This window comes from Macrotis lagotis, chromosome X (assembly GCF_037893015.1).
Source record: "Macrotis lagotis isolate mMagLag1 chromosome X, bilby.v1.9.chrom.fasta, whole genome shotgun sequence".
NCBI lineage: Eukaryota > Metazoa > Chordata > Mammalia > Peramelemorphia > Peramelidae > Macrotis > Macrotis lagotis.
In genome coordinates, this window is record NC_133666.1 from 145,247,914 (window position 1) to 145,270,875 (window position 22,962).

Sequence of the window (22,962 nt, forward strand, 5' to 3'; positions counted from 1 at the left end):
TACAATTAATTAGAGTGATACCTTTTAGCTGAATGCCTCTAATTTGCTTTGGTCAGGTTAAAAACTCAGTGAAAAAAAATCAAGCCAGCCCTTGGACCCTGTGCCTTGAGAGAGGTTAAAGTGCTTTTTTTTTGTTCTTCCCTCTTTCCTTCTTTCTTTCTCTCCTTCCTTCCCTCCCTCCCTCATTCCCACCTTCCTTTCTTCCCTCAGTCCCTCCTTGCTTCCCTCTTTCTTTCCTTCCCTCCTTTCTTCCCTCCTTCCTTCCTTCCTTCCTTCCCTCCTTCCTTCCTCTCTCTCTTCCTTCCTTCCTTCCTTCCTTCCTCCCTTCCTTCCTTCCTTCCTTCCTTCCTTCCTTCCTTCCTTCTTTTTCTCTTCCTTCTTACTTTCCTCTTTTCTTTCTTTGTCTCTATTACTCTTTCTCCTTGTTTCTTCCTCTTCTCTCTCCCTCCCTTTCTCCCTCCTTTTCTCCCTCCCTCCCTCCCTTCTTTCCTTCCTTCCTTCCATCCTTATTTCTTTTTCTGATCCAAACAGACATTCTAAGGGTAAGCTTGGCATCTAGCCCAGGTTATACTGATAGGAACATAAGTGCACGACCAATGCAGTGAATGACAGACTCTCAGTGAAAGTAGCAGAATTTACCTGCAAGGTGGTTGTGTGCCCCATCCCCAGAGTGATGTGAAGTTAGGTGTTATTGTGCTAAGATGTGGCATCTATCAAACAGTAACAAATGTGTCATCAAGTGGCCTTGTCTTTATCATCCAAGGTCCCCCCATCTTTTTGACTGATGAGCCCTCAGCACCCTTTGGATACTTCTATATACCTAGGTGGATTTTTGTTATTATTATTATTTTTTTTAACATTATTCTTTTCTGTAAATAGGTGCAGACCCTTTTTCAAAATGAAGTTCCAAATAGATAGCAATGGGACATGGCCATTGCTGCATATCCTCCACCCTGAGGTCCAACCAGCCAAGAGCCTAGGTTGAAAGGGGAGCTGGTGATGGATGGGTTACTTAGGGCTGAGGGCAGCTCTGCTTCTCTCTGGTCAGCTTTCAGTGACAAGGTACCCTGAACAATGAACAATGGTGAACTTTTAAGAGACCATTTTCCCCAGAGCCCGGGATTCCTCTGTCAACTGAAACCAGCCTCAACTGATCAGAAGTAGAATAATTTCAACAGTTTGATACTGCTCTTGTTCAAAGGCAGTGTCTGCAGATTTATAAATACCAGGTAGATGTTTCCATCTTCTTTTCCTTAACATGGGATCAGGTAGATGCTTCCACCTATTTAGCAGCCTTGAAATGCTCAGTGACTTTAAAGGAGTTTTTCTATTGTCCCTATTCTAGCAGATATATTTCATTTTTTTGTTTTTTCTTTTTTTTTTTTGTTTTGTTTTCATTTTTTTTGCAAGATTCAAATTTCCCAGCTCCTTGTTAGTGGAAATTTGGGAAGAGATAATTTCCATTGATCTTCGTTGTGAAGAAATAAAAATTCCATGCCTAAGGCTCCAGGGCAGACTCAAGGCAGCTTTCTCTCCCCTCCACCTGAGTTGTGCATGAGAACAACCTCAGCATCCAGCTTCTCCGGGGTAAGAGTAGATAGTCTCCTTTGAGCAGACTTCTCTGTTCGATGTGTCCTCAGGTCCTTGAGTCATTAATCCACAGTTTAGGAAGCACTGATTTTCCATACTTATAGGCCCGAGACCATGACTCGGAAAGGTGGCTGCACATGTCTGTGCCGAGGGCTGGCAGTGGGGCTCACACATGGGCTGGCACAGCTGGCATCCACACCTCCTATAGATGGTAAGTAGGCATGGTGGAGAATAGGGAGTTGTAAGGACAGCCGGCGCTGTATGCTGTAGAAGGGGAGAAAAGAAGTCAGATCAACTGAAAGAAGTGCCCACAACCACCTGGGACTCTCCCCAGCTCTGGCTTCTGGCTCACAATCCATTGGAATTGCAAAAATCAGGGGTTGAGACAGCAGGTTGATGGAGAATTTTGTGTGTGTGTGTGTGTGTGTGTGTGTGTGTGTGTGTGTGTGTGGTTTTAAATCTGTTAGCCACAGGGGTGGACCTGTTCCTCATCTGGGCAGTGTATTGTTCCCTGCCTCTAAGACTAGAAGGAACCAGTTCTCTGCTTAAGCCTTTACATATGAGTCTATACTGTTTACTCAAGCTTCTGGGCCTCAGTTTCCTCATCTGTAAAATGAAGGAGTTGGAATAGATGATCTTTAAGCAGGGTGGGGTGCTATTAATTGAACTATTTGATAAAAAATGAACACAGGACACATTATTTAGTCTGCATGGTGAATATTTTCTCTTTCATTTATAAATCTCAATAATCCACAGAATCATTAATCAAGCCCTTATTTATGACTTTTGCTGATTTTCTAGTTGCAAAAGCTCAAATTGAAAATTTAACAGTTAGCTCACCTGAGCTACATCCATACCTCTAAGGTCCTTTCCTCCAAGGACCTCTAAGGACCTCTAAGGTCCTTTCCAGCTATGCCATGTCCTGTGACCTTATGCTTCCTTATTAACAATGACTCTTACACATGCACCTGTGAGGAAGATAGTACAAATATTATTCTCTCCTTTAACATAAGATGAGAAAACAGAGGCTCAGGGAATTAGAATGATGCACCTATGGTTATATAATATCCAAACATCAGAGCAGGAATTAAAACCCAGGTGTTCTCATACCAGGTCCAATGCTCTTTTCACACACCATACTTTGCTGTTCATTTGTGTCTGACTCTTCCTGACTCCATTTGGGGTTTTCTTGGAAAAAATTTTTGGATGGGTTGTCATTTCCTCTTCCAGCTCATTTTATAAATGAGAAAACTGAGGCAAACAGGGTTAAATGACTTGTCCAGGGTCACACAGCTAAAGTGTTTGAGGTAAGATTTGAACTCAGGAAAATGAATATTCCTGACTTCTTCACTATGTGTACTCTGGCACCACTAGCTGCTCTGTACCATGTTCCCTCTCCATAGTCCTTCTATGTTCTCACTGCCTTTTCCTGAGTCTTTACATACCTATTCTGACTAGCTCTTTGATAAAATGAGCCTACTTCCTGCATGTGTGCCCCAAGATGATTGAGTTTCACAACAATCCCTTGTCTTAGAGGTACCCAGAGATCTTCCACTGGACTAAGCACCCCTTGTAGTCCTGGATGTCTGCTTTATCACTGCCTGTGACATGAACACTCCATACCCATGATATTTTATACACGTGTGTATAATACACAAACACACAAGTGTATGGATGGGAATATTCACCCCTACACATGTACACATAAATATTATATATGACACACACTCATAATTCATGTAAGCATTCCACCCATCCATACATGTATGCATATACTTATGCATACACGCATACACATACATATACACATAGACATGCATGTGACTATGTACATAGCAACAAACACACATACAACAATACAATACATGTGGATGTGCATGCACATGTGGATGAGTAATCATGCATGTACATGGATATACAGATGCACACATATAAATATGCATAAACAGAAATATATACATACAAACCATAGGATCATATGTATACTACACACATAAGCATATACTTGCTAATTGTGGATGCATATATGTATATTTATATATATATATATATATATATATATAATATACACACACATCCCTACAAACATGCATGTATTTGTATACAAAACACACAAATAAATCTCCCTAATTCAATTAGGTTGGAACATGGAAATAATAATTTGTTCTGTTTTTCTTATTTGGATTGGTTCTTCCCTCCTTAGGTAACCTGGTAGTTTTGCTCTTCAGGGGCTTGATGAACTTCATGTGGACACCTGCTTTAGCTGTACTGTAGCTCAAAACTCCCACACTCAAGGGATGTGACCCTGGTAAAGTCATTTAACTTTTTGTTAAGCATAAGCATGAGTGTAAGCAGGGATCCCAGGCTTACATCACCATGCTCAATCCCTGATTATCTGTCAAAGGTTCCCTATAGCATAAGGATTTATAATCAGAGATTAAGTGACTTGTCCAGGGCCACACAGCTAGTCAGGTCTTCCTACATTCGGGTCTGGGACTCTATCTGCTTCAACCCCTAGCCACCCCACATCCTTGACCTTTAAGAGGACCCTATAGTGTGGGCAAAGGTTTTGGAATTAATAGTCAGGGGTTTGGGTTTGAGCCTAGGCCTCAACATTAACTAGATGTGTAACCTTGAACAAGTTACCATCCCTATCTCTCCCTCAGTTTCTTAATCTAAAAATGTGGTTAATGTTATCTGTGCTGACCTCAAGGGTGATTGTGATCAAAATACTTTGTAACCCTAAATTGCTACAGAAAGGTGAGCTATTAGTTCCAGAGAGCTCAGAACAGTGTGAGCCCAGGAAAAGAAACCTCTGTATCTCTGCTCATATTTTTTTTCTCTGCCTGGAACATATTTCTCATTCTTCTTTGCCTCTTTAAGTTCGCTCTGTCTGTCCTTTCAGGCTCAGTGCCACTAAACTCTCCTTGACGTTCCCTGGCCATGGTGCTCCCTCCTTCTGAGCTCCCAGGGCTTGTCATCTGTCATTTAGCACGGGCAACTCTGGTAGAATAGGGCCCGAGCCTTGGACTTTTAGCCTCAGGATGTATTAAGTTCTTAATTGATGTTTACTGTAGTAGATGATGGATGACAAGACATCATCAGGGATTACTTCAAAGTTTATTTTTAAAAAAATTTTTCATTTAACCCATGATTTTATTGGTACACAGACATTCCCTCCAGGAAACGGCACCTGCTCTGCAAATTCAACATGTTGAGAGCAGCCTGGAGAACACTGAGAGAGCTAATGATTTTCCCAGTATGACACCACTCAGTCTGTGGCAGGGGCAGTACTTGAACTCAGCCATCCAGACATCCTTCTATCCATCCACCCACCCACCCATCCATCCACCCACCTACCCACCTGTCCATCCATCCATCCATCCATCCATCCATCCATCCATCCATCCATCCATCCATCAATCCATCCATCCATCCATCTGTCCATCTATCATTTATTTAGCATTGTAATTTCACTGTATATGGATTTCTTGAGCAACTAGGTAGTATGGTGGATAAAATGCTGGGTCTGAAGTCAGGAAGATTCAACTTCCTGAGTTTAACTCTACCCTTAGACATTTACTAGCTGTGTATCCCAGTTTCACTCAATTTAATCCTGTTTGATTCAATTTCTTATCTGTAAAATGAGTTGGAGAAGGAAATGGCAAACCTTTCCAATAGCTTTACTAAGTAAACCCCAAATGGGGTCACAAAGAGTCAGACAAGACTGAAACAATGGAATAATAATAATAGCAACAGTAGGATCTTTCAGTTAGTAAACTCCCTTTATCAATACACATGGCAATTATTCTTCACCTTGTACTTTGAGAAAGTTGATTGGGTATCTTGAGAGTTGCAATGACTTTTCAAAGGGTCATACAGCTAGGATATGTATAAAGGACTGGACTTGACCCCAGGGCTCCCAGCTGTTCCTCTGCACCATGTCATTCACTGTCTCTCATTTTATTCCAATAAAGGCTTTTATATATATATATATTATATAATATATATTATATAATTATATATAATTATTCCAAAAGAGGCAGTATTAGGAAGACCTGAGTTCAGATTATTCCTTTGACACATACTGAGACAAATCTCTTAACTTCTCTTAGTGCTTCAGTCATCTCTCTAAGCCTATAAATGGAAGAATAGCTATAAATCTGCAGTTATAGAGGGAGCTCCCTATACTAATAAAATCATAGGTCTAGATCAAAGAACCTCTATTTGTTTCAACTTTTTCACTAGAAGGAAAAGGGTACAGAGAGAAAAATGGAAAATTGCATTTACTGGCTCCTGGTCAATCAGAAAACAAGCATTTATGAAGGATTTACTATATATCTCAAGTCTGTGTGTATTTTATATTGCTTTATCTCAAAGTTTTTGTCAAATGGAAAATAAATTGGGAATGGAGAATATGAGTTAGTGCCATCCTGATGCTATGAGATGGGGGCCATCAGTCCTTAACTGATGTTGTGCCACAGGGAACTGTCAGTCTCTGTGTAATCAGGGGCTGCCACTCATTCCCATCATGCCTGGGAGTCTTCAGATACAGAGGCCTGCCTGTTCCTTTTGCATCACTAGGTTTTAACTGGACACTACTCACTGTTCTGGGGAGTTGATATCTTCTCTAGGATCTTGGCTTGATCGTGAGGGCTCCGTTGGGTTCCACTGCAACTGGGTATTTTGATCGAGGTGATTTTTTAAAATAGCTTTTTCACCATCTGAATGAAAAATAGACAAAATGTCATTCAGTTTTTTTTTTGTACTCAGAATGCAATCTTTAAAAACAGTGCATACATCTTTAAAATGAAATAGCCATCAGTGTGACATGTTGGTTGGAAGACAGACTTATTTTCTCAAATCTGCCTTGTGGCTGGTATATAGAGTCAGACTTTGTATTAGGAAGACTTGGGTTCCAGTTCAGTCTCTGACACAGACTGGCTTTGTGATCCTGAGCCAGTCACTTAACTTTTTGTTAATTTTGCTCTAGCAAACTTTTAAGACTATAAGTTAGAGAGTATTATCATCATCATCATCACTAGCATTTATCTAGCCCTTAAAGATTTTCAAAGTACTTTATATTTGTGGTAAATCTTCATGATTCCATTTGGGGTTTTCTTGGAAAATATACTAGAGTAGTTTACCAATTTCTACTTCAGCTCTTCCAAACACTTTACATTTCATTTGATCCTCACCACAATCTTGAGAGATAGGTGCTTTTTTACAGATGACGAAACTGAGACACATAAAGATTAAGTGACTTGCCCAGAGAAGGTACCAAACTACATTATTAGAATGTATTTCTTTACTTGGGAATTCTCTAGACCAATGAAATCACAAATAGATCCCATCCCCTACAAAACTTGTATGGCTAATAATTGGAGTTATTTTTTCAGTGTATATAAAAATCATGTTTTCCTGTCAGAAAACTGTCATTTTGGAAATTTAGCCTATATTTAGGCTTATCTTTTACTTTGACCAAATAGCATTCTTTTTTTTTTTAGGCAGAGATTAAGTGACTTGCTCAAGATCACACAGCTAGATAATTATTAAGTGTCCAAAGCTGCATTTGAACTCAGGGTCCTCCTGACTCCTGGGCCGGTGCTCTCTCCGCTGCACCACCTAGCTGCCCCCCAAATAGCATTCTTGATTTTGCAAATATTTTTCAAATTGTGTGTGTGTGTGTGTGTGTGTGCCTGTGAGACAGAGACAGAGAAAGACAGACGGGGGGGGGAGAGAGAGAGAAAGATCTGCTTCCTACCCCTGTTTTCTCAGTGACCTTGCCCTTTGAACTCTCAGGCTGAATGGTTTGGGGTGGAGAAAAAAACGAGGGCTTCAAATACTGTATCTTAACTACCTCACACCTCTCAGATAGGCCAATGTGACCAGAAAGGACAATGATCAATGTTGGAAGGGATGTGGGAAATCTGGGACACTAATGCATTGTTGGTGGAGTTGTGAACTGATCCAGCGTTTCTGGAGAGCAACTTGGAATTATGCCCAAATGGCAATAAAAAAATGTGCACACCCATTGATCCAGCAATAATACTACAACTGGATCTATATCCTGAAGAGATCATGAAAAAGGATAAAGACATCACTTATACAAAAATGTGCATAGCAGCTGTGCTTGTGGTGGCAAAGAACTGGAAATTGAGTGAATGTCCATCAATTGGGGAATGGCTGAACAAATTGTGGTATATGTACATTATGGAACACTATTGTTCTATTAGAAACTGGGAGGGATGGGGATTCAGAGAAGCCTAGAAAGACTTGCATGAACTGATGCTGGGTGAAACGAGTAGGAACCAGAATACTGTACACCGTAACAACAACATGGGGATGATGATCAACCTGCTCATTTCATCAGTGCAATAGTCAGGGACAATTTTGGGGTATCTGTGATGGAGATACCATCTGTATCCAAAGGAAAAACTGTGGAATTTAAGCAAAGACCAAAGACTATTACCTTCAATTTTTTTAAAGTTGTCTTGCGTAGTATGTAATTTTGCTGTCTCTTATGTTTTATTTTTCCTCGAGGATATTATTTTTCTTTCAACACATTCAATTTTGATAATGTATAGCATGGAAACAATGAAAAGATTATCAGACTGCCTTTTGTGGGGGGGTGGAGGGAAGGAAGGGAGGTTGGGGGGAAAACTGTAAAATTCAAACATTACAGAAAAATGATTGGTGAAAACTACTATTGTATATAATTGGAAAACAAATATAAGAATACTGTATCTTGTGGTAAAGAATCAAAAACCACTGTCTCCTTTTTCTTTCCTGACCTCTAAGATTCAAGGGAAAATGGAGTCTAGGAATTTAAACTAGAAAGCTAGAACATCAATTAAACAAAAGAATAGAGAAAATTTCCTCCAGAGAGGAGAAAATATTTTAGACAGAAATGAAAATGAAATGTATCTTTAGAAAGCTCAATTGTAAGTGGTGAAGGTTTTGCCTATATTTCACCTGTCTAAAGCTGTAGCTTCTGTTGATGAGTAAATGGCCCTGAAAGAGATGTCAGAACTAAACTAGCATGATGACACAGGGCTTTGTCTTAGGTAATGATGTGGGACATGAACTTCCTTGGGAGAGGAAGAATATGCTTCCAAGCTTTCTGCACGTGATAACTACTACTGCTCCTCAAGTCTGGACCCCAACCTTCCAGTGACCATGGGCACTTTGAATAGACTACTCACTCCCTGTAGAAGAGTCCCTGTAAAACTGGCCTTAGACACTTGATACTTATTAACTGTATGACCTTGGGCAAGTCATTTAACCCCATTCGTTCACTTTTAAAAAAGGGTGCCTGTAGTTGGACTATATTCCATTTTGTCCCTCCCTCCACTGGATAATTCTTTACATTTCCTTAAAGTTCTTTATTCTGTCTTGCCCCAAGGCTCAGTTTTATTTAGCTGGAGCTTGAAGAGGTCAGAGATGGGCCTGGGAAAGAATGGCAACCTGTATTTTACCATGTGCTGAACGGAAAGCTCCTGGCTTACCAGTGCTCTCTGTGAAGTTCCTTATATTAAGGATGTCATTGAGCTCCTGATAGTGGTTTTGCTTAATATAAGTTGTCTTCTCTGGTGTGTCTTGTAGCTGCATAGTGACTTCTTCTAAATCTTTGTCCAGCTGGAAAATAAGAGCATCACATCCAAACAACAGACAGGCTACTGAACAAGGTCCTTTGCTATATATGGACAAATAAACTACTCTGATATTTGTCTAGAAGCAATGTGGCTCTGTTTGTACTTGAGAAGACCTGAATTTACAATTGGGGCAACCTGGATTTGAATCCCATTTATTAACTGAGGGACTGGATGAATACTCTATAAAATGAAGGGGTTGGATTATATAGGAGCTATCCAATTTTTGGCCCAGATTAAAATGCAATTGGCAAATGTTTAACAAAATAAATAAAAATACAATAAATCATTTATGATTTACATTTGAAAATTTAGCCAATAGGTGGCCCACAAGAATCCTTATGTACAAATTAATGCCTCCTATTTCTGTTTGGATTTGATACCATTGTACTAGATATTGTCTAAGATACTTTCCTGCTCTGAAGCTTTAACACTGAGGAGGAAAATCGACTAAGTATTTATGGTCTTTGGAAAGAAGGAAATGGAAGTAACTCATGGTCTTATTCATATCATGATGACATAGGAGTGGTGATTCCCTATTGTATGTAGTAATTTTTGCTTCTGATAGGGAGTCATATTTGCCTTGGTACTCTGAGATATCCTGAAATGGAATGGGTGGCCTTAGGGAGCAAGAGATATGAGACATTGGGAGTGTCCCAACAGCGGTTTGATGACACACTTCTCCCCTCCAGTCAGGAATACTGGAGAGGAGAGTATTGTACTAGATGAGAATGAACTGAATGACCTTTTCAGCTTTAAGATTCTAGGACCCAAAAGGGTAAATCAGATCAAACCTGTTTTTTACAGGTTCCAGTATCCCAGGGTAATGTAAGACTCCAGAAATGTTAAGATTAGGTCTTACTGCCTTGTTTGATGGCAGAAGTGATACCTCTGTGATTTTCATTCTTAGGCGATGATTTTCAGATTGTAGCCCTTCTAGTCGAGATGTGCTGGCTTGGTTCACACTGGTGACTGATGTGGATGTTTTAGAATCTTCTTTCTTTTGATTTTGAGTGAACTGGAACCGTCTGTTTTGTGTTGCTGCATCTGGGTTGGTCCTCAGTGTGATGAGCTGAAAGGAGGGTAACAGAGCTGAAAAGAGACCTCTGGAAGGTTATTTGTCTGTTCCCTCCCTTCATAATCAGTTCCATGGAAGTTCCACCAAAACCCAAGAAGTTGGAGGACATATGGACAGTCTTAGCATAATCAAAAAAGTGCTAGATTTAGATTTCTCTCTCATCACATTCAACTTAGATCAATGCATACCATGGAAACAATGTAAAGACTAACAGACTGCCTTCTGTGGGGGTGGGGTGGGGTGGGGTGGGGGGAGGGAAGTGAGATTGGGAAAAAATCGTAAAATTCAAAATAAATAAATAAATTTTAAAAATGTACTAGATTTAGAACCAGAAAATCTGGGTTTAAGTTCTGACTGTCATGTAGGGGGTGACCCTGAAACTGTGTGACTTAACTTTTCTGGGCCTTAGTTTTCTCATCTTTAAAATGGGGGTAATCCTACCCATCCTATGCATCCAAAGTGAAGTACTACGTGAGCTGCAAAGTGTAATGTACTGTCATCAATCATTTTTGTTGTCATTGTCATTTTTAATTACCCAAGTAGAGAAGATTACCATATGTAACAAGATTAACTTTTTTTTTTTTTTTTTTTTTTTTTTTTTAGGTTTTTGCAGGGCAATGGGGTTAAGTGGCTTGCCCAAGGCCACACAGCTAGGTAATTATTAAGTGTCTGAGACCGGATTTGAATTTAGGTACTCCTGACTCCAGGGCTGGTGCTCTGTGCCACCTAGCCACCCCAAGATTAACATTTTTAACATTTTGCTTTAAACCTTCTGAAATTTGATCACTGTGTTTTTCAGGAAACTTTCAGCAGTTTTCAGTTAAACAGAGCAAACCCTTCTCAGGTTCTTAATGATTCATTTATTAACCAGTCAGAAACAATGTTGTTGCTAGAGAGTAACAGTGGAAATAGAAGTAATCCCTGTAATCGCTGTCCAAGGAGTTCATAGTCTAGTAGAGGAGTAGAAAATATAAGATTGTATGTAATCCTCTCATTGTTGTCTTTCATTCTTTTTTTTTTTTTTTTTTTTTTTGGCAAGGCAATGGGGTTAAGTGGCTTGCCCAAGGCCACACAGCTAGGTAATTATTAAATGTCTGAGACCGGATTTGAACCCAAGTACTCCTGACTCCAGGACTGGTGCTCTATCCACTGAGCCACCTAGCTGCTCCTTTGTCTTTCATTCTTGAAGAAGACCATGACATCAGGGAGATGATGTCACATGTATTAAATTTGAGTGAGGGGGTACTGTGCTGAGTCAACAGCCTCACTTTCTTCCTCTATTTTCATCTGAGTCCAGTAGCTAGATATCAATCAAGATGACTGGAAATGACCCTGGATATGAAGTAATCAGGGCTAAGTGACTTGCTCGGGGTCACACAGCTAGTAAAGCCTCTGAGGTTGGATTCAAACTCTTACTTGCCTCCAAGACTCTATTCAGTGCACCACCCAGTTGCCCAATAATCCTTTTATGGAAGGAACACAAATGATACCCAGTGATGGCTGTTTAGGGAAGAACTAAGTTCAAGTGCTCTGAGAGGTAGAAAGTGACCAGGCTGGAGGTCAGTGGAGTGGAATATGTCCAGAAGGGTTCCATTGCATGGGCTGAGCCTTGGATGGAATAGTAAAAGAGAAAGATGAGGATTATCCCTTGTTTATAGGGAGTCCCTGAGTCATCTCCCAGGTATGTATTTCCTATGCTTCCTCAGAGGTCAAACATAGACATTTCCCAAAAATTAGGTGGTGGCTAGGTGGCAGCTAGGTGGCAGAGTGGATAGAGCACCAAGCCCAGAGTCAGGAGGACCTGAGTTCAAATTCGACCTCAGACACTTAATAATTGCCTGTGTGACCTTGGGCAAGTCACTTAATCCTTAAATTATATTAAAAAATTAAATAAAAAATGAAACAAACCAAAAAAACTCCATAAAAGCTAGCAGAACTCAACAAGCATTTATTAAGTTCCTACTATGTATAGGGCGTGGTTTTAAAGTCTAGGAATATGAAAAAGGATTAACAGTACCTAACCTCAAGGAACTTACATTCTTCTTAGAGATTTGGCATGTACACAGAAAAGTAAATAAATTCTCAAAGAATGTAAGCCCCTTGTGGACAGGGCTATTTTGTTTCTTTCTTTGAATCCTCATAGCCCAGAAGATCATTCAGTCAGCTAGCATTAATTAAGGGCCTACTAAGTTCTGGGTAGTGAGGGGTATGGGGATGGGAGTGTGGGTTGGAGAGGGTGTGAGGGGGAATATACAGTCCTTGCCCTCAAGAACTTGACAAGTCCAGTATTTTGGTATATTAATAGATACTTAAAAATACAAGATGATTTGAGGAGGGGGATGAGAAAGGCTTCATGCAGATGGAAACATCTAGCTAGATCTTAAAGGATGTCAAGCATTCTCAGTCTGGGAGTTTGTATATCCATGTATAGAGCTCAGGAAGGAATTGAATAGAGAGGATGATAATTGAACCTGTGGGAGTTGATGAGACCATCTAGAAAGAGAAGACAACCCAGGACAGAGGCTTAGGGTTATTCCCTCAGATGTTAGAGCTCTCTCCAAAGATTCATTTATTTTATATTTGCTTATCTATATTTATGTCCCCCCCCTCTATTTTTTCTTTATAGTAAAATTTAAAATAAATTTATTGGATGAAGAATGGGAACACTGGGGGCGGCTAGGTGGCATAGTGGATAGAGCACCGGCCCTGGAGTCAGGAGTACCTGAGTTCAAATCTGACCTCAGACACTTAATAATGACCTAGCTGTGTGGCCTTGGCAAACCACTTAACCCTATTGCCTTGAAAAAAAAAGAATGGGAACATGTCAAAAATGATGTTATTCAATCAAATATAGAACTATCACATATAGTAAGGAATCCACTAGCTATTAAAAAACCCAACTAAATCTTTCTTTATTATTTGGTCAATAAGGGTAGCAATCTTAAATGATTTATCATGCTTTCTATAAGCAGATGTTCTAAAAAGTTTTCAAAAAACTTTCAGATTTTAAGATGACTATGGATCTCATTATTTACTCTTTTTTCTTTTCTTTTTTTAGGTTTTTTTTTTTGTAAGGCAAATGGGGTTAAGTGGCTTGCCCAAGGCCACACAGCTAGGTCATTATTAAGTGTCTGAGTCCAGATTTGAACTCAGGTACTCCTGACTCCAGGGCCGGTGCTCTATCCACTGAGCCACCTAGCTGCCCCTGGACCTCATTATTAAAAAATAATTTTAATGATAATTATTTAATTAAAATTTTTTATAGTAAATAATTGATTCCTGAATTGTAAAATCCAAACACTTCATTCTTAGGTCAGTTCTCCTAATCCTTTTATGTAGCCTAAGAGTGATCCCTAGCTGTCTACTAGGGCATAAATATCTATATCATCTATCACTTTTTTTTTTGATATTTAAAAACAGCTCTCTATGCTTAGAGGGCAACTAGGTGGCACAGTGGATACAGTGCTGAGTTGGAAACAGGAATATTCATCTTCCTGAGTTCAAATCTGTCCTTAGGTTCTTACTAGTGACTCTGAGCAAGTCACTTAGCCCAGTTTATCTCAATAAAGACTTTCTTTTACATACCATGAACATAAGGTAAAATTTGTGTGGTAGTTGCTAGTGTGAACATTATGTAACTAAATTAGCTAACATTAGCAGGGATAAACCAGGAGGCTCCATTTCCCCAGACTTGGGAGAATAAAATGAGTTGGGGATAATCTAATGAATGTACATCAGATAGCAGTATATGTGGGGGGAGGGGTGTGTGGAAATATTTCAGGGGAGGGGAAGTTGTCCAAAAAGTGATGATTTTACAGCTAAGAACTGAGACAGTCCTGGAGGTAACATACCTTCTCTAGGGGATCATCATCCTAAAGATCTGTTAATGCTCAAGTTTAGATAATTTTTACTATCTGACTCCTTTCTTCTTACTTCTTGGTATTTAAGACTCAATACAATGAAAGTATCAGGCTGATTTTAACCTACTAATATTACAGTAGACTGTATTTGAACTAAGGTGAGGCAGTTAGGTGGAGAATTAGATAGAACACTGGGCTTGGAATCAGAAAGACTCATCTTCATGAATTCAACTTCAGCCACAGACATTTACTAAACTGTGACTTTGGGCAAATCACTTATCTGTTTGCCTTAGTTCTTCATTAGTAAAATGTGCTAGAGAAGGAAATGACAAAACATTTCAGTATCCTTGGCAAAAAAAAACCCCAAAATGGTATCACAAAAGGTTGAATATGATTAAAATGACTCAACAATATTACAGAACAAAAGATGGATGTTCAATTAAAAAATATTTGAAAAAATTTGATCCTGGAGGTGATAGGGAAACACTGAAATTCAATAAGTAGGAATAACATGGTCAGACATATGCTTTAGAAAAATCACTTTGGCAGCTATGTGGAGGTGTTTCTTCCCTCTAAGTGGAACACAAGGTCATTGAGGGCAGGTACAGTCTTGTTCTTCTAGAAGATGCTTAATAAATACTTGTAGAATGTAAAATCTAAATCAGATTGCTTGCCTTCTTAATGAGGGGAAGGAGGAAGAGACATTGGAACTCAAAATTAAAAAAAATGAATTTTAAAATTGTTTTTAACATGTAATTAGGGAACAAGTAAAATATTAAATAAATTTATTTAAAGGCAAAAAAAATGTGCTTGTAGAATTAAATTGAGAAATAGGCAGAAAAAGAAAAAGAGTGGATTAGTAGATCCAAAGATGAGAACTGGTAGAGGTAAATTATTCCTATCATACTACCACTATTACTAAGCTAGCATTTATACAGTGCTTTAAAGTTTGCAAAGTATATTCTGAATATTATCTCATTTTATACTAAAGTCAATCCTGGAAATTAGGTACCATTATTTTCCTTGTTTGACAGAGGAGGAAAATGGTATTCAGAGAAACTGAGTAATGTTTCCATAGTCATATAGTTTGTGTTTGAGGCAAGTTTCAAACTGAGGTCTCATTACTTTAGTCTTATGACTCTTTCTAATATACTCTGTTGCCTTCAATGTTGTGGTTCCTAACTGTTTTGCATAGGACTCTACCAGGGGAATGACAGATGATGATAAATAAGGTAGTCAGAGAGAAAAGACTTTTTAATAAAGTTATTAAGAATCCTATCACTGCAGATATTGAGCATACATATTTCATAGTTAGAAATCTAATTTCGAGATCATGTCATGGGATCAATTTTAATTTGTTAAAACTGTGACCAATTATCTTCAGATGAATTCTCATTTTTCTCTAATTTTAAGTAAAACCCCACAGCAAACTTTTTGTTATCATTATACACAATTACCTTGAAATTAATGACCATGGTAGGAACAAAATAATGAAGGGGAGAGGGGAAAAAAGCAACATTTCAGACATGGAAGGTTCAAACAGTCTGGCTGCCACTTACATTGCAATTGAATGTTGTCTCTGATGAGATAATGGGGAAAAAAACAGCCTGGGACCAATCAGTCAGTTTATTCTTCTTGACATCTTTATTTAACTTTTCTCAGCTCTGCATCCCAACAAAGATGCAACTGGGGAAATGGCTCATTTATTCATTCAATTTAATAAACAGACTTATCTTCTCAAGGAAGGGAAAGGGAAGCATGAGGGAAAGAACTTGAAACTCAATTTTTAAAAAAATGAATGTTAAAATTACAATCTGTCAGTCAAGAGGCATCTATTACACCCATGCACTAGGGACACTGCTGAGTTTTGAGGTTACAAAGACAAAACAAAAAACCTGTCCCTACCTTCAACTGACTAGGCATATAATATGGTATAGATAAAAGGTACCATGAAAGAATAGAACTTAGCAGCTGGTAAGACCAGGAAAGGTCTCTTACAGAAGGTGGGACTTGAGTTGATACTGAAGGAAGCCAGGGAAACTAAGGCAAAGACCTAGTATCCCAGGGTACACAGTCCATGTAAAAGCTCCAACAAAGGACATGAACATAATGTTCCAGAAACTTCAGGAGGGTCTTGTACAGCAGTAGCTAATGAGGAAGGGAATAAGATGTAAGAAGGGTGGAAAGAAAGGGATTAGGCAGTGAAGAACTTGAAATGACAACCAGAGAGCTTTCTAGCTTATCTGGGAGAGAGATAACAGGGCACTCACCACTGGAGCTTATTGAGCAGGATCAAACCAAAGCTTCTGAAAAGTGGCTCTGTAACCTGAGAAGGTGATCTCATTCTTTCAGACCCCAAAATGTAGTAGCCCTTGTCAGAGTGACCTACATGAGACCAAATGTGAAAACAGGACTCCCTTCAAGGGACTTTTGAGGTTAGGTGAAATGCTATCACCTTAACCATTATTCATAAGAATGAAACTCTCAGTCAATAACATTGATTGACTGTCCCTTACATGAAAAACATTGTGCTAGCTGGACCCTGCAGGAAAGAAAGGTCATATTCCCTTTTCAATATCACACTGAATGAGATTCTGTGGGGTGATAAAGAAGAGAGTCACTGCCCTTGAGAAATTCTCTGCCTCAGGTGGAGACAGGACGAATGTGCAGTAACAGAACTGACAGGAACATCAGTGAATACTTTAGGCTAGCTACAGGCAACCAAATATAATAGAATCAATACTGGACTTAGTTTCAAAGGAATGAAGTTGAAATCTTGGCCTAAGTGTGGCTGTGGGCAAATTGCTTCCCTACATGAAACCTGTTTTCCCAGCTGTAAGATGAAGGTGGACCATTATAGTCAGAGGGCAGTTAGGTGACAGAGTGGATAGAGTGCTGGGTCTAGAGTCATCTAAACTTGTCTTACTGAATTCAAATCTAGCCTCATGCATGTGTTGACTGTGTGACCCTGGATAAGTCACTTACCCCTGTTTACCTCAGTTTCCTCATCTATAAAATGAGATGGAGAAGGAAATGTCAAACCATTCCAGTATCTTTGCCAAGAAAACTCAATGGGATCACAAATAGTCAAACACGACTAAAAACTACTGAACAATAAAAAAAATCACTTGATTATCAGAAATGAGCTTAATAGAATTCTACATACATTAATGAGTTAAATAATAAATTCTCTGGAAGAAATTCTCATATCTTATCTACCTTTGTTCCATTATCACTTTTTTTCCCCCTCTTGAGTTTAAGGGACTTGCCCAAGTCCCAAAGTTAGTAAGTATCAAGTGTCCAAGGCTGGATTTGAACTCAGGTTGTTCTGACTCCAGCATTGTGCTCTATCTACTGGGCCATCCAACCATCCCCATCACCTCTTTTTCTAGAATTCTCAGTCTATTTTCTCTCCACTTTCTCCTAATTTGACCATTTCCCTTATTAATATGGTGCAATTAAAAATAATTACGATACAACTACTATGTGCAAAATGCACAAAATAAAAACTAAAAACCTTTCTTTGATTCAAATGCTCTCAAGTTACGGCCTTATCTTTCTCTTACTGGCAGATATCTAGAAAGCACAGTCTACATTTTCTACCTCCATTTTACCTCAATATCCATTCATGTGACCCTTTGTAATCTATCTTCTTGGCTACCACTGGACTGAAACTTTTCTTTTGAAGGTCATCAGTGCCTTCCTAATCACCAGGCCAGTGTTATTTTCATAGCCCTCATCTTTCTTGATTCCTCGATACCATTTTGCCATGATTGTTTCTTTATTCCCGACTTCTTGAAATTTGTTCCAATTTGTACAACTTTCTGTCCCACACATGGCCCAACAGAATGCTTTTCTCTTGAAAGAATGGTCACCAGATTTCATTTACCATCTTGTCCCAGCTGCTGCTGCCAGCTGGAGTGCCTGGCACACCCACTGTATGTATTATGGCTAAACTTTAGCAACTGCCTAATGTCTGATAATAATTAGTATTTTGCCCTGCATAAGAAACACCGTTTTGATATTCTAATGAGGATAGCAGTCATCACTTAAATGAACAAAGCCTTCAGTTGGAAAGATAATGTAACAAAGACATAATCTACCAATTTGCTGAATATTACCGAACATTAGTTGAGTATGATTACATATCCTAACACTGGGTTGAGTTTAAATTGCTAAATTGGATTTGGTTGGGTTGTCCTTGACTTCCATGTTGTTGATTTTTTTTTTCAATTAACCAGCTAAACAATAATAAACTAGATAAATGATACAAAGGAGGTATAGCTGGAAAGAACTGAGAAAGGCAAGAGAGTGTAGATAGTTTAATAATTCAGTAATGGAAAAATAACTCAGCGTCTTCTATCTTCAAGCTCAAAATTGAAAAAAATTAGGGAACATGTTATTTATTGTAATTTTTGGTTTGAAAACAATGCATCTTGAATAATTTGTTTATAACTTTATGAAATGGAGAGGCCGGCATGGTAAAGTGGAATTAAGACTGGAATCTGGGTGGGGAGGAATAAAACAAGCATTTATTGAGTTTCTATACCAGACACTGTGCTAAACATTTAAAATATTATCTCATCTGAGATAATGAAAATAACAACTTTGGGAAGCAGATAACTATTATTAGCCCCATTTTACAATTAAGGATACTGAAGTAGGCAGAGATTAAGTGACTTGGCTAGGATCACACATCTAGTAAAAATGTCTAAGCCTGGATTTAATCTCAGATCTTCCTCATTTGGTGCTTTATCTAGCATGATACCTCAATGCCCCAAGAGATCTAGGTCTAAGTACTTATTCTATCACTAGCTTATTGAGTGATGTTAGACAAAAATCACTTTTCCCTAGCTCTGTCTCCCTTTCTGTGAAATGAATGGTTAAGACCAAATGATTTCTGAGGCCTCTTTTAGGTCTGACATACTATGTCTTAATATTCTTTAATAGTCTTTATTTGAATATTCTATTATTTTCAATATTCAAATATTCTATTTTAATATGAATATTTATTTGTCTTTTGTGGAGCAATGGGGTTAAGTGATTTGCCCAAGATCACACAGCTAGTAAGGATCAAGTGTCTGAGGCAGGATTTGAATTCAGATTCTCCTGATTCCAGATTGGTACTCTATCATCTACACCACCTAACTACCCCTAATATTTTTTCTATCTAACATTCTAAGTTACTTAGAAAATTGAGGGAAAAGGAATTACCATAGATATAAATTTAGATGTGTAAATGTAAATTTGCAAGAGACTACTTGCAGAAGGTTAGTCCTACAGTAGGAACACTATCTGAGAGAGATAAAATGAGGCAATCAGACAGTCAGGGTTTGAATTCTGATCAGACTTGAATGACTATCAGCTTTAAGTAGGACAGGACTGAAATGACTCAGTAACCACCACAACAACCACTCCCTTTATGACCTTGATTTTTAATTTGTCCTTTGTTCTCAAAGAGGACCAATGATGTCAGGAGGATGATGTCTCAACTTGCAAATGAGTTGGATTTAAGTGAGGCAGGGCTAGTTTAGGGACAGGACTTAGATATATCAAGATGACTGGAGATGGTCCCAGATGCAGAGGGAGAACTTGGCTTTTCTTTCTTTCTTTCTTTCTTTCTTTCTTTCTTTCTTTCTTTCTTTCTTTCTTTCTTTCTTTCTTTCTTTCTTTCTCTCTCTCTCTCTCTCTCTCTCTCTCTCTCTCTCTCTCTCTCTCTCTCTCTCTTCCTTCCTTCCTTCCTTCCTTCCTTCCTTCCTTCCTTCCTTCCTTCCTTTCTTCCTTTCTTTCTCTCTCTTTCTCTCTCTTTCTTTCTATTTTTAGTTTTTGCAACGCAATGGAGTTAAGTGACTTGCCCAAGGCCACACAGCTAAGTAATTATTAAGTTTCTGAGGTCGGATTTGAAGCTTCCTAGCTGCCCTAACCTTGTGCTTTCTAAGCAAAGGTCTTTCCGAGGTTTCAGTTTGTCTGAGACTATACCCATTCAGTGATTAAAAGTTATATAAGAATTAAGGCAAAATTTTGAAAATATTTAGAGCACTGACTCAAAATCATTCCTCAATTGATAAATGGTCCAAGGGTATGAACAGGTAGTTTCCAGATGAAGAAATTAAAGCTAATTATAGTAATATGAAAAAATGCTCTAAATCACTGTTGATCAGAGAAATTCAAATTAAAACAACTCTGAGGTACCATCTCATCTATCATCAGATTGGCTAACATGACAGAAAAGGAAAATGACACATGTTGGGGAGGATATAGGAAAACTGGGACACTAATACACTGTGTTGTGAACTGATCCAATCATTCTGGAGAGCAAATTATGCCCAAAGAGCTATAAAACTGTGCATACCCTTTGATCCAGCAATATTCCTACTAGGTCTGAATCCCAAAGTGATCATTAAAAAGGGAAAAGGACCCACATGTACAAAAATATTTATAACAGCTCTTTTTGTAGTGACAAAGAACTAGAAATTGAAGAGATACTCAGCAACTGAATGGCAGTGGCATATGAATGTAATGGAACACTATTGTGCTATAAGAAAGATAATCAGATGCATTTCAGAAAACCTGGAAAGACATATATGAACTGATGCTAAGTGACTTAAGCAGAGCCAGAAGAACATTGAACACTTTAACAGCACCATTGTAGGATAGACTTAGTTCTCAGCAAAACAGTGATCAAAGATAATTTCAAAAAATTTGTGATTGAAAAATGGCATCCACATCCAAAGAAAGAACTTTGGATTCTGAATGCAGATCAAAGTACACTATTTTCACTTTTCTTTTTTTTTTCTTTCTCATGGTTTTTCTCTTTTGTTCTGATTCTTTTTTATAACATGACTAATATGGAAATATGTAAATCCTGCCCATGATTATATGTGTACAACCTATATCACATTGTTCATTGCCATGGAGTGGGGAAGGGGAAGGGAGAATGGTAGAAAAATGTAGAACTCAAATGCTTGCAAAAGAATGAATGTTGAAAACTATTTTTGCATCTAATTGGAAAAAATAAAAAATAAAGTTAGCATTTCCCTTTAAATCTGTGATTTGTAAATATTCTCTATATGTGTAAGTAAGATGTTTGTATATTTATGAGGGGATCTTTTTTACCCTAATAGAATATAAGTATAATTTTAAATAATGGAAGTCAATGAATAAGTAAAATTTACTTAACATAAATTCAATTTATGGTACTCTGGAACACAGTTGTCTGTTAATTAGAGGATGTCTTTCAAAAACCACTCAGAAACCTTATTTTTTTTTTTTTTGGTTTTCTTTCTCCCCATAAACAAATTACTGAACTAGAAAAAGATATCTTTCACATCACCTCCCAGAAATGGAGGCATCCATCTATATAGTTATATATTTTCTTTAAAATATTCTTAAATTTTAATATATTTTATTTTCTGTATTTCTTTAAGCTTCCTTATATATAGACATTTATTTGATTCAGAAAGGTTACAATTCTGGAAAATCAGGCCTCAACAGAAATAAAGTTGTTGACAAATACTTGACTCAAAGACAAGGGAAGAAATTTCTGACTAAAGGAATTGACCTACCTTTGGCACAAACACGAGGCAGAGTGTGATGGTGCTGCAGAATATTATGACCAATGCTACAATACAGAATTGCACATTGGGCTGGTCTCTGGTGAGGAATGAGACTGCTGCCCCAATTATACACATGATCCCTACATTGTAGACACTCATTCCGATATATTTGCTGTCGTTCAAAGCTGGAATGCTCACGTTTCGAGTCTCCCAAGCTAGGAAACAACCAAACAGCTGAAACAGGAAACAGAAAGGAAAGATTATTGCTTAGCTCTATGAGGGTGTGTGTGTGTGTGTGTGTGTGTGTGTGTGTGTGTGTGTGTGTGTGTGTGTGTATGTGTGTGTGTATTTGGCCAGTTGCTTTCCTATTCACCACTGAGGGATGGAAAGGGAGTAAAACTGAGGATTTTCTAGAAGAGTTTGCCCTTGATGTCAATGCATCTAAATGGCCTTTGAGGTAAATCTGGTTTGGAAAGTATATCCTGGGGTTCCTTCTCCTGAGTTTATATCTTAGAATAGAGTATGAACAATTTCTACTGTAATAAAGAAGCACAGAGTTTCAGAATTAGAAGGGACCTCAATGTCTACCTAGTCTAATACATATTTGAAAATGAATCCCAGGGGCAGCTAGGTGGTGCAGTCGATAGAGCACTGGCCCTGGAGTCAGGAGCACCTGAGTTCAAATGTGACCTCACACTTAATAATTACCTAACTGTGTGGCTTTGGGCAAGCCACTTAACCTCATTGCCTTGCAAAAAAAAAAATCCTAAAAAAAAAAAAAGAAAATGAATCCCAATTACAGTGTATAATTCCAGGCTCCACTTGAAGACCAACAATGAGGGAGGATCCATATTGACTTCTTAATTTCTTGAGATGGCCTGTAACACTTTTGGATGGCTCTAGTTATTGGAAATTGGTCTGGACATTAAGCCTAATCTTTATCTATCCATCTATCCATCCATCTATCCATTTATCTATCTACTTATCTATCTTATTTTTTTTTTAGGATTTTGCAAGGCAAATGGGGTTAAGTGGCTTGCCCAAGGCCACACAGCTAGGTAATTATTAAGTGTCTGAGATTGGATTTGAACCCAGGTACTCCTGACTCCAGGGCCGGTGCTCTATCTGCTGCGCCACCTAGCCGCTCCTACTTATCTATCTTAACTCTATTTCTATCTATCCATCTATCTTCATTTATTTATTTAGTTTTTTATCAGCTAACTCAT

General features: G+C 38.3%; 1 protein-coding gene across 1 annotated transcript in view; it reads right to left on the reverse strand.

The window, feature by feature from the left end:
* Positions 1–499: 499 nt before the first annotated feature.
* The window catches only part of GABBR2 (gamma-aminobutyric acid type B receptor subunit 2), an 879,763-nt gene continuing 857,300 nt past the window's right edge, over positions 500–22,962 (reverse strand). Inside the window, exons 15-19 of the mRNA XM_074207949.1 lie at positions 21,746–21,970; positions 10,132–10,314; positions 9,099–9,228; positions 6,197–6,314; positions 500–1,854 (exon numbers count right to left, since the gene is read on the reverse strand). Coding sequence (XP_074064050.1) covers positions 1,689–1,854; positions 6,197–6,314; positions 9,099–9,228; positions 10,132–10,314; positions 21,746–21,970 — 822 coding nt within the window. The 3' untranslated portion in view covers positions 500–1,688. The remainder of the gene's footprint in view (positions 1,855–6,196; positions 6,315–9,098; positions 9,229–10,131; positions 10,315–21,745; positions 21,971–22,962) is intronic.